Consider the following 12,038-nt stretch of genomic DNA (forward strand, 5'->3'; position numbering starts at 1 on the left):
TTTTCATCTTCGTTTCTGGCTGCTCCTTCTCCATCTCCCCTGCAAGTCCCTATCCCACTCCTATAAGAGTAAGAGTAATGCTAGGAACCATTTATTGAGCACATACTACTTCTGGACACCATATTTTACCAACATCCATCAGTTAGTTCCCACAGCAGCTCTTTAAGGCCATTTCCAAATGGCAGAAGCCCTTACTAAGAAAGGAATTTACTGACTCACGCAACTGAAAAAAAAAACAAAAAAAAAACAACTAGGGATGGACTGATTGCAGGTAGATGTCATCAGAAATTTGCCTTTCTCCATCTCTCTACTTCTCTTTGTGGTAACTTCATGGCGGGAAAATTCTACTCTCATGGTGGCAATATGGCCGCCAGCAACACCAAACTTACATTGCACCAGATTCACCACCACTTTAGGGACATAATAACAATATTTTCCCTAATATTCTAATAAAAATCCAAGTCAATGGCTCTGATTGGCCGACTTCTGGTCACATGCTTGTCCTGAACCAATCAGTCTCTATGGCCAGGGAGTTATAGGCCCCTCCTTGGCTAGAACAGTCAAAGACCACCCCTAGATCTAGGAAATGGGATCAGTTCTAAGGGAACCACAAGGAATGAGGGAGAAGCAGGGAAGATTCTCATAAAGAAAACCAAGCAAGGAGGATGGATGCTGGGTTTCATCAATCCTGGAAGTGGGTCATTATTATCTCCATACATGGCTAAGACTACCTATTCACCAGACTAGTTTTCTCTTCTTTCTTAAATATATATATTTTTTTATTTGAGAGAAAGAGAGAGAGAGAGAGCACACACGAGTGGGGGAGAGGAGCAGAGGAAGATAGAGAGAATCATAAGCAACCTGCAGGCCCAGCGCAAGCCTGATGCAGGGCTCCATCTTACGACCCTGGGACCATGACCTGACAGGAAATCAAGAGGTGGACGCTCAACAAACTGAGCCCCCCAGCCCCCCCCCCACTTCTTTCTAAGCACAGGTAGACTACATTTCCCAGCTCCCCCTGTAGTTAGATGTGGCCATATGACTGAATTCTGATCAATGGAACTTGAGAGAAAATGAGGTCCTCACCTCCCGGACTGCCTCATACACTGATCACCACCCTCCTTCCTCTTTCTCCTTTTGCTGACTGGATGCACGTGAGTGTGGTAACCTTGGAACCACATTGGAGATGGCAGAACACAGAGCAGAAAGAGCCTGGGCCTCAGTGTCGCCACTCCACCAAGCAGAACACCTGCTTCAGACTTAACATGACCGAGAAATAAACTTCCATGTTGCTTAAGTCTTTACACATTTTGGAGTGACCTTGTTACAGTAGTTGACTTACCCTAATAATTACAGATGAACAAGGTGAGGTTCAGAGGGGTGAAGTGCCTTGCCCAAGGCCACACGGCCTGCAAGAAGCAGACCCCAGATTCAAAGCCGAGCCTACCAGACTCTAGTCACAGCCCTTGGCTGCAATAGACAAAACCTGCTCAAACTGTGACAAATAAAGGCAGGTCTATGCAAAGTGCACAGAATTGTGCCTCGTGGAATCTCGGGGAGCCAAGGGCAGAAGTACGGTAGAGGCTCTGAGGAACTTGGATGCCATTAAGCAGTCTCTGTCTCTGCCTCTCTCTCCCTGTCTCTGACACCACATGGTATCTTGTCTCAATATCTTGCTTTGTGTAGACTTGGTTTTCCCTCCGCTCTCCCATTGCTGTACTTCACATGATGTTAACTCCTGCCCTCTAACTGTAGTCCAAGCGCCTATGGTCATAGGTCTGGATATAACCTCTGGCTCAACATTTAAACTCTTCGAGAGAGACTTTGATTGGCTCAGTTCACCTGCCTATGGCTCAGTGACTCCTGGCTCAGAGCCCTCCCCTGGTCACTCAGCTGGGGAGGGGGATTACATGAGCAGTTCAGGCTGCCTCCCAGGTATCCCTCTTCAGCCCCAAACCACAGCTGCCTTAAGACATCTCTACCTGGAGTCTCCCAGACCCCTCATACCCCTTGGTACCCCACTTGGCGCCAATATACCCCTTGATTCCTCTCCCCACATCAATCTGCTGCTTCCTTACCTCAAGGCTGAACCTCTCTCCCACCCAGCTACTGATGCCAGAAACTTGGGGATTAGCTGGGACTCCTCACTATCTCTCATCACTGAATCTAATCCATTACTAGGTTCAGTCCATTGCAGCCCTGTCTGTCTTGGTTCACACTGCCTCACTTCTTGTCAGGAGGATTGCAGGGTCCCTTCCGCCGCTGCTCTCCCCTTCAAAAGCTCCATCTCTTAATGCTTAAAAAGCCTTCAGTCCAAAATCCAGGCCATTATATGGACAATCAAGGTTCTCAGCGTCATAGCCCTGTCTCTCTGACCTACCTTCCTAATCCTGGTGCTCATGCTCCTTATGATCCAGCCATGCTGAAGGATTGAATCACTACCCCTGGCAGACAGCGGAGGTGTCCCACCTTCAACACTGGCTGTTTTTTTCTGACTGCAACACCCTTTTTTTCTCATGTGTCTAAGTCCTTCTAAGGAAGACCTACCTTTCCCCCATGCTCCAGCCTGGTCTCCTCAGGTGAAGTGAGGTAGGCATGTCTGTTGCCAGAGAGGCAGTAAATTCTGCCAACCATCTATCCTGTGAGAGAGTTTGAAAGAGCTGGGCCCAGATGACAGGACCGAAGTTCTCAGTACCCGGCAGCTGGGAGGTGGGGAGGATAGACCTGCCCTTTGGACAGCATGCCTGTGACCATGTCACTTTGGCCACCAGCTGTTTGTCCAAGTGCAGATAAAGCATACACTCACTGAGTGTCTCAATGCTTAAGGAGGCATAGTGAAGATCAGACAGAGGAGGAGGACCACATTCTATGCGGGCAGGGAGAGATCAGGAGCTGGGGGGTACACACGGTCGGATAGGGGTCAGCAACCAGGGCCAGGCTGAAAGCTTGGGCTTGTGTGTGCAGTTGCAGTATCTGGAAAGGCTTTCTGGCTGCACAGGAACTCACTGTAGGGTTTAGGGTTTGAACAGCTGGCTGGGTGGGCTCAATCTGGAATCTATGACCTTGTGCAGCCAAGGTGGATCCCAGAGGCTGAAGACAGCAGAGGCCAGCTTGGGAGGGGTGGGGTGTAAGAGGGCAGATGGATGAGACTGGATGGCTCTTAAGCTGAAGGGGGTGCCTGGAGTAGACTGCTCTCTGCTCCTTCTTTTGATGGGGTGAGTGGTTTCTGCCTTCCCACAGCTCGATTCCCTGACCTGCAACTCCTTCTCTTGGCACCCCTTAGAGAGGCTGGAACTCAGGGAGCGCTGGAGTGGGGGTTCCTAGGTCCCTCCCCATCCCTGACTCAGGGTCACTCTCCCTGGGGACCCTGGCCAGAGGCCTCCACCCCAGCCCCTCAGGCCTCTAGGGAGCCCCACCCCCACCTTGGCAGATACATTTCCTGCTGGGGTAAGACTGTGAGTCTAAGGTAATGAGACTGATTTTCTTTCTCATACACTGGTTCATTGTTAGAGGTTCGGTTGTATGAGGAATAACCATGCATCGCTGACCATTTGGAAGACATAAAGAAAGCACAGACATCAAAAGAAGAAAACATCAAGTAATCTCCGCAGTAGTTGCGCTTATTCACAGGCTTTTGGGTTCTCTCTAGACCCAGGGTCCTCCTTTGCATAATTCAAGTTCGGGGATAGGAAGCCATTCTATGGACACCTCCATTTTGCAACCCCCCAGGACCCAGGAAGGCTCAAAAGAGGACAGCCCTGAGAATCGTGCTCCGCAGCCCGCCGCAGCTCTCGGCCCTTGGTGGCGCCCAGAGCCCTGAGGACAGGGGCTGCGGCCCCTCCCGGACACGCCAGGCGCGCTCCCCGCAGGAGGCCTCAGTTCCCCCTTCCGCAGAATGGGCTGGCGGCCCAGCCTCTGCGCCCAGGGGCGCTGCGGGGGCGGGGCGGGGAGGCAGCGGGCTCCTAGGGCTGCCGGAAGGGGTGTGAGTGCGGGGGCGGGCCTCCACGCCGCCCCCGCCCCGGGGAGGGAGCCCGGGGCGCTGCATCCTGGCGGGGGCCTCCGCCGCCGCTGCAGCCACTGCCGTCGGGAAAGGTCCCGGCGCGGACATGACCTCGCGCGCCGCTCTCCTGGGCGGGAGCTCCCGGCGTCCAGCGCAGTAGCCCCGCGAAGAGGCGGCGGACTCGACGGTGCAGACCGCGCAGAAAACCAGGCGGGCGGCATGGAGGCGGCGCACCTGCACTCGGCAGCCGACGTGCTGCGCCGCTTCTCGGTGACGGTCGAGGGCGGCCTGAGGCCAGAGCAGGTGACTAGCGCGCGAGAGCGCTACGGCCCCAACGGTGAGAGCGTCGGCCTGGCCAGGGAAGCGGGGACCCGCAGTTCAGTTTACTCCCCTGCGCCGCAAAGGGGAGCGGACCTCTCCGGTTCCAACCCTCGGTTACCGCAGGCGGGCCGGAAGCGAGGGCTCCAGAAACTTCTGCAGATGCTCTTGGGGCACTCGGACGGGCTGCGCGGCCACCTTCGCGTGGGGGTGCAGGGCGGGTTCCGGGTTTAGAGACCTGACTCCTGGCTCCCCTTCCCCAGGCCCAGGGATCTGTCCGGACCTTACAGGCTTTCCACATCCACTCCCCACCCCCATCCACTCCCGCAAGCTTTAATCCACCCCCATCCGCGGCCAGCGCTGGGTTCCGGTCCCGCACTGCAACCTGCCCCCCATTGTGCAAAGGCATTCGCCGACCTCAGCTGACCAGGGACCAACAGGGACTCTAAGACCCAGCCTCCCAGCTGGCCCAGAGGGTCTCCCCTGAGGGCTCAATAAACACCCAGAAGGTGCATTTGTCAGCTGGCAGCCTTGGTGCCCCCACCCCCACCTTCAGGTCTTCCTCTTTCTGCAACCCAAGGCGGATGTGGCTGGCGGGAGGGAGTCGGTGGGGGCTTTGAACTGCTTAGGCGGGAGACCTACCTCCCTGGGGGTGGCAGATTCAAGGCCTCGCTCAGGGAGTTGCCAGGATAGGCCTTGCCCTCCTGCGTGACCGTGACCGTGACCAGGAGCAGCACCTGACCTGCCGCTGGGCAGGGAGGGAGCGTTATGCTGTTGCTGTTTGGGTGGAAGTGGTATCATTTCTTCTTATCTTCTAAGGAGTTTGGGATTCTCCATCTGCCAAAAGGCACAAGTACCAGGTACTACCCAGATGTGGCCCAGGCACACAGGTGGAAGATGGAGGGGTCCCCTCCTCAAGTCACTTCCAGTCAGGACTTGCCACCCTCTTCATTCACCCCCAGGGTACTGTGCACAATTTTTGGGATCCGGATGGAAATATACCCCCACTCCCCCAAGTGCAACTGGACCCACTTTGTTTTAGGACTTGGGGCCTCACCCTTTTCAGGGATCCCGGCCAGCCAGAGGGGAAGGTGCTCTGGCCTGAGTGTCTTACTGCTCAGGGATGGCTGAAATTACAAAGAGCTGTCAGAAAGGGAGCTTTGGGTTTTGTATTGGCTTATGAAACCACCTCTTATATAAATATTATCTTTCTGGAGCAGAAATCCTTTTCCAAAAAATTAGTTGCTATATTTAGTTGAGCTGTGGGAGGAACTAGGGAGATAAATATATTTAATATCCTCCATTAGTGACTTGGCAGTGAGGGTTGTCATTGCTGCAAGAGGACAGGGCAGCAGGGACTTTTCCCCCAACCCTGGGGTGGGGGTGGGGATGGGGGTCAGGGCAGCAGGTCTGGGGTTTCACAGCCTCTTTTGTGCCACTGTGGCCTCCAGCTTGGGAGTCCTGATTCCCAAGGAAAACTGGAGATCTAGCCCTTGGTTCTGCCTCCAGAAGCCTGTGTGACCCTAGTGTAATCCCTCTTCTTTCTGGCTCCCATGTGTTCATTGATACAGGAGAGGAGAGGCTGCTTAAGAAGAGGAGCCTTAGTTCTCCCCCATATTATTTTGTCTAGTGAGGGGCTTTGGGGGTGACCAGTCCACTGAGCATCTGTGTGAAGTGATAGATAAGGATGTTGATGTGGTGTGTAGGTCCACAAAGAGGTGGATGTGCTTTTGGGGGGTGGTAGTAGGAAAAGTGGGGGGGGGCACTGATGGGGGTCCCTGGTTCCCTTGTGCTTTGATAGTGGTAATAATAAAGGTAATGTTCACCGAGCACTTACTATGTGCCAGGCACTATTAGCACTTTTCATCTCTTATTTCTTCCCCAAAACAATTCTGTGAAAACAGCTGTTGTCATTCCCATTTTGCAGAGGAGGTAACTGAGCCACCAGAAGGTTAGACAGCTTGCCCAAGGTCAGATAATATTTGGTGGAGCTGGTCCTGGGTACCTGTCCCTCTCTAGCCTCCCTTTTTCTGTCTGTAGAAGGGAGAGTCACTGGTTCTACAGGCCTTGGGCCCCTGATGGTGGCTGTGCTAGGAGGTGGGTCAATTAGGCAGGAGCTATCCCAGCAATGCCCCCAGCCCTCACAGGGCCCTAGAGATCCCCAGATCACTGATTGGCTTCTTCAGGAAGCATTCCGGGACTCTGGAAGTCCTCAGGTTAGGGAGAGGGGAGCCAGCTGCCCCTTCCCACATCATGCTCTCTCCAACCAGCCCCAGCTGGGAGGAGTCATCTGTGTTCTGCAGTTTCTATGGGCACTGGGGAGGTCTTTCCCTCTTGGGTAACCTGGAGTGGTGTCTACTCGTGTCTGGGATTGGGTCTGACAGAATTTTGAACCTTAGCTCTGCCCCATTCACAGCTGTGCAATCCTGGATAAGCCACTTTTCTCTCTGTGCCTTGGTTTCTTCGTGAGGCCGTAATAGGACCCATGTCTTGGAGTTGCTTGCGAGTGTTTGTGTGCACCAAGCCATCCCTCCTGGTAGCAGAAGAGTCTGGGCCAGGATCTGGGCCAGCTGGGTGGTGGGGTGGGCCTAAACCTACAGGTGGAGGGAAACACCCCAGGGACAAGTGTCTTCCCCCACCCCAGGAGTCTGTGCACCTGCAAGGTCGTTAGTGCTGGAAACACAAGGAAGTCATTTGCTTAAGTCCTGAAGTTGCAAATTCTGCTGGTAGAGGGAGGAAGGGAGGCTGGAAAGCAGGGGCTGGGGATCCTGTCCTCCTACCTTCTCTAACTCCTCCCTCCTCAGAGCTGGGGGATGGGCCTCAGCAGTGCTGTGAGTCTGCCAGCTGGGAATGCCCCATACACACAGAACACAGCCTCTCCCAACCCCAGTGAACAGATGTGTCCTCTGAAACCCCAACAGGGGAGTGCACAGGAGGCCCCTGGCCCAGCACCTCTCGAGAGTGTGCCCTCCCAGCAGGTCCCAGAGGTGCCAGGACTCCATTTCTTTGGGGGGCTTTCTACATCCTTTCAGTTTATTTTTTTTTTAATTTTTTTTCAACGTTTTTTATTTATTTTTGGGACAGAGAGAGACCAGAGCGTGAACGGGGGAGGGGCAGAGAGAGAGGGAGACACAGAATCGGAAACAGGCTCCAGGCTCCGAGCCATCAGCCCAGAGCCTGACGCGGGGCTCGAACTCGCGGACCGCGAGATCGTGACCTGGCAGAAGTCGGACGCTTAACCGACTGCGCCACCCAGGCGCCCCTCAGTTTATTTTTTGAGTAAAAATGTACACACAGTACAACATTCAAAGGGTTAAAGGTACAGTAAAGTCTCCCCAGACCTGTCCAGCCACCCAGTATTCCCAGGGTCTTGTGTCTCCTTCCCAAGGTATGCTGTGTACATACTCCTTTGGACCCTTATGATCTTTTTCACACGAAAGGGAGTGGATCGTGAGTGCTGTTCTGCCCCTGCTTTCCACGTGATAATCACTCTCAGAGATGGTGCCTTGTGGAGCATCCTGGGGCTTCCTAGTAGCTATGCAGGGTTTCATGTGGCTCTTCCGGTATTTCTTCACCTGGCTTTTGGAGGGGACTGCGATTGTTCATAGCCTCTCCTGTCACACGTCACAAGGCATATTCTTGTCCCCACATCACTTCACACACTTGTCAATATTGCCAAAGGATAAATTCCTAGAAGCGGAGTTGCTGGGTAAAACAGCATGTGTACTTTACATTTTGACAGCTATTGCTGAATTGTTCTCCATAAAGTTGCACCTGTTGACCTGCCTGTTTCGTCACCCCTGCACCATTGCCATGCATCACCAGACATTTTGATCTGTGCCAATCTGATGGAAAAGTGTCCTCTCATAGTTTTACTTTGCATTTCTCTGGTTACCAGTCATGTTGGGCCATTTTCCATGTATTTTGGAGCCATTTGATTTTCTTGTGTCCGTGAATGGGCTGCCCATCACCTTTGCTGGATGTGAGCCAAGGCAAGAGGCAGGACTGTGTTGGGCATGTCCTACCAAGCAGGCCAACACCTGAGGGCCCTGGAGAGCCCAGTGATGCGGAAGTCAGGCAAGATCCCAGAAGGTCTGGGGGGTTCCTGTTCAAGGGAGCTAGGGAAAGGGCTCTAACAGGAACTGGAGCCTTCCATCTGTACATTGGATACAGCGGCCCCAGAGCTGCAGGTGGGAGGGGTGGCTAGATTTAGATTATTGCCAGTCGTGTCTGGGCTGTGACCTTATCTCCTGCCTTCAGCCCGGGCCCCAGTTGGCTGCTGGAACTCAGGAAACCCATGTGGGCCGTAGGAAACTTGGCCAAGGGGTGTGGGGCCAGGCAGGAGGAGGGGGTGAGGTCTGAGTGGTCCACCTTGCTGGGTGGCCTCAGGAAGACTTGTCCTTCCTTGGCCTCAGTGCCCTCCTCAGTGCAGACGTGGGATCCTGAGATTCCCCTGAAGGCCTTGCAGGATATGAAACGATTCTTGAATCTGAGGAAAGTGTGGTTTCCCTACAGGCATGGGAAGTTCCAGGTCTCTTAGGTCCACCCTAGATTTCATGCCCACTGGCCCCCTTGGGCAGCCTTGGCACTCCCCCGCCCCCACCCCAGGAACAGCATCCCCTCACACCAGGAGCTCCCTGAGGCAGGACCGAGTCTGTCCACACCATGCTGGCATATAGACGTTAAGCAGACCCTTTGCCTGGGTTTTCTACTGCCAGATCAGCCAGGTAGTCTGTAGGCCTCTGCATTTGGGGAGCTGCTTCCCAAGGCCCCCTGGAGGGCAGGACCATGTTGTCCACTCTAGATAGGTCCTAGAGACCCGGACAGGGCCAGGTGAACTGGGTGCGGTCTGCCCAGTGAAGGCGTCTCCCTGATTCTGCAAGTGATAACTTAATTGCCCTGTAAACTTACTTTTGAGGAAGACCTTGGCGAGCTCTTGCCTCTCCAGGCTGGAATCAACAATTTAGAAGTTGAAATACCAGTTTCCAATGTTTTGAGATGAGAAAAAGGAGTCAAGAGGGAAGATCAGGGGAGCAGGTGATGCATGCAGCCTGGGGTAGCCTTGGCCGTATACCCCACTTCTCCTGGGCTCCAGGCTGTGGGCCCAGGGCCTTGACCTGAACAATGGGGCGACTGAGTAAACAATTCTGTGAGGCTCTTTATGGACCCAGGGGTGACTCATTCCCTCCCCGCCCTGGAAGGGCTCCCATCAGGTGGGGGTGACCGCAATACTGATGACTAGTAAGAGAAGAGCGGAGGGATGGGTGGACGGGCTTTTCCAAGAAGGCTTCCTGGAAGGCTGGGGTTTAGATGAGGAGCTGCGGAAAGGTAGTCTGCACAGAAAGAATGGCCCAAGCAAAACTTTGGAGGGGAAGAAGCTTTAGCAAAACCAGGGAAGGTAGTGGCAATTCTAAGGCATCTCACTTGGCTGGCAGATGTCCAGGATATAGGAGGATTCTGAAAGGTCAGCTTGGGGCAGATCCAGGAAGGCCCTGAAGGCCATGCTAAGGTCGGTCTTTATTCCTCAGGCCAAGGGGAGCCACCATTGGTCTGTGAGCAGGACAGAGGCAGGGTCATTCACTCATTTCCAAATCTTTATCGCACCTTCTATGTGCCAGGCACTGCTCTAGGTGCTGAAGACACTGCACTTGACAAATTACTACTGGCATGGAGCTTACGTTTTAAAACCAATATTATAGCTAAATTTACTGAGCATTTACCATGTGCCGTGCATGTTGTTTAATCTTCACAGTGACTTCAGAAGTAGTTACTATCATTATCCCCATTTTGCAGATGGGGAAACTGAGGCACAGAGGGGGATAATTGACTTGTCCATAGCCAAAGAACTATCAAGAGATAGAGCATGACTTGAACTTAGCCCTCTGGACCAGACTCCTTGCCCCAAGCCATGAAGCTTCTCTGATCATATACTCCCTTTTGTCCTCCAGGGCCCACAGGCTATCTTCCAGGCCCCTTCAGGCCATCTGGGGCATCTTTGGGCATCTGGGGGCGTGGGCCAGCTCACTGACAGTAGTGACCTAGGGAAGGGGTTGGCTGTGAGAGTCCACCACGTACACTATTTCAGAAGAATAGTGGGGGACTGCATGCCACCGGGCTGACCCAGCTGGCATGCGGAAGGGAATAGCACTTCCTGTTACTGTCTTTGGCTGCAGCCTGCTGAATGGCACCAAGAGGTGGGCAGGGCTGGGGCATTCTCCCCATTTAACAAATGGAGCATCTGACACTGTTGAGGGCTCAGCGCACCACCCCCTCCACATGCAGCCTGAGGATAGCAAGGGGGAACCAGCATCTTCCAGGGATGCCTGGGGAGAGGCTGGGACAGTGCTTTCCTAGCCCCTGGGTTCCCTCCGTGGCCCTAGGACCCGGTCACGTGAAGGGACAGCCCCAGGGTTGTCTGGGGTCTTGGCAGGATTAGAATTTGAAGTAGACCAGGCCTGAGCAGACGGAGCCTAGTAACCGTCAAAACACCACCTGTGAGGACAGCAGAGCCTTTGTGGGCAGGGACGATTTTGGCTAGTGGCTCTGGATCACGACGAAGGGGTGAGCTAGTCGATGGAATCAGGGCACCAGCCTAACATCAGGATAGGATGCCAAGTTTTTTCAGGTGACTTTGGCTAGCGAAGGCAGTGCAACAGGGATGGGAAGGCCGAGCAGCTTAGGAGTCAGCGCAGGAGGTGCTGAGCAGGGGGTCAAGAGCCAGGACTACCCGAGTTTAAATTTTTTTTTTTTTTTGTTCTGTCTTTTGAGAGAGACGAGGGCCAGAGCAGGGAGGGGCCGGGGAGACCAAGACCTGAAGCAGCTCCAGGCTCTGAGCTGTCATCACAGAGCCTGATGTGCTCAAACTCACGGACCGTGAGATCATGACCTGAGCCGAAGTCAGATGCTAACCGACTGAGCCCCCCAGGCGCCCCTGGACTACCCAAGTTTAAAGCTGCCACTTCGCAGCTGTATGACCATAAAGTAGTCATTCAACCTCTCTGTGCTTCAGTTATTTACTCTGTAAAAGGGGAATAATAATGGTATCTTCCTTCTCAGGTTGTTTGAGCATCACAGAGAGTTAATGCCCAAGAGGATGCATGGCATTTGGCACGCCCAACACTAATAATTCTGCTATAATTATTCTGCTGTGGAGTACCTTCTTATATGGTCAGCATATAGTACCCACCCCATAAAGCACTTGGCACACTGCTTGGTACATAATAGGTGCTCAGTAAATGTGGTTCTTACTAATGTTAATAATGACAGCAGCCCTTCAGGGTGGAGTGGGTACCCCATCTTCCAAAGAGGCTCAGGATCCCACAGGGAGCCAGCTGCTCGGGCAAAACTAGAAGCATGTGCACTGCATGTACAGGGACGGGCAGGGCATCTTCTGTGACCTCGTGGCTGGCTGAGCCTCCCCCAAGGGCAGTGGGTAGGTTAGAAGGGGAACCTTGTGGTAGAGGCCAGGTCTGGGGAGAAGGGGGTATCAGTCAGGATCAGCTAGGTTATGCTGCAGTAACAAACCCCGTATCTCAGTGGCTGAAAACAGTACAGGTCATTTCTTGCTCACGCTGTAGATCTGTATGTCAGTGGCAGGTCGTCTGGGGGCTTTTGTCTCCTGTACTCTGTGATTCTGATTCACAGAGCAGACACGTCTCACGGGTTGCTGGTTGTTGTAGCAGAAGGACAAAGAGCTCCGGATCTTCACTGTCCAATGCTA

At 53.6% G+C, this 12,038-nt stretch overlaps 1 protein-coding gene across 4 annotated transcripts in view; it reads left to right on the forward strand.

Moving 5' to 3' along the window:
* The first annotated feature begins 4,059 nt into the window (after positions 1-4,059).
* Positions 4,060-12,038, forward strand: part of ATP2A3 (ATPase sarcoplasmic/endoplasmic reticulum Ca2+ transporting 3) — a 34,614-nt gene continuing 26,635 nt past the window's right edge. For 2 of the 4 annotated variants that reach the window (XM_030296781.1, XM_030296782.1), the window contains exon 1: positions 4,062-4,337. In XM_030296781.1, coding sequence (XP_030152641.1) covers positions 4,220-4,337 — 118 coding nt within the window. In that variant the 5' untranslated portion in view covers positions 4,062-4,219. Of the gene's footprint in view, positions 4,338-12,038 lie in introns of all 4 variants that reach the window. The other 2 variants (XM_030296785.1, XM_030296784.1) reach the window with 2 other exon arrangements.

This window comes from Lynx canadensis, chromosome E1 (genome assembly GCF_007474595.2).
Source record: "Lynx canadensis isolate LIC74 chromosome E1, mLynCan4.pri.v2, whole genome shotgun sequence".
Lineage (NCBI taxonomy): Eukaryota > Metazoa > Chordata > Mammalia > Carnivora > Felidae > Lynx > Lynx canadensis.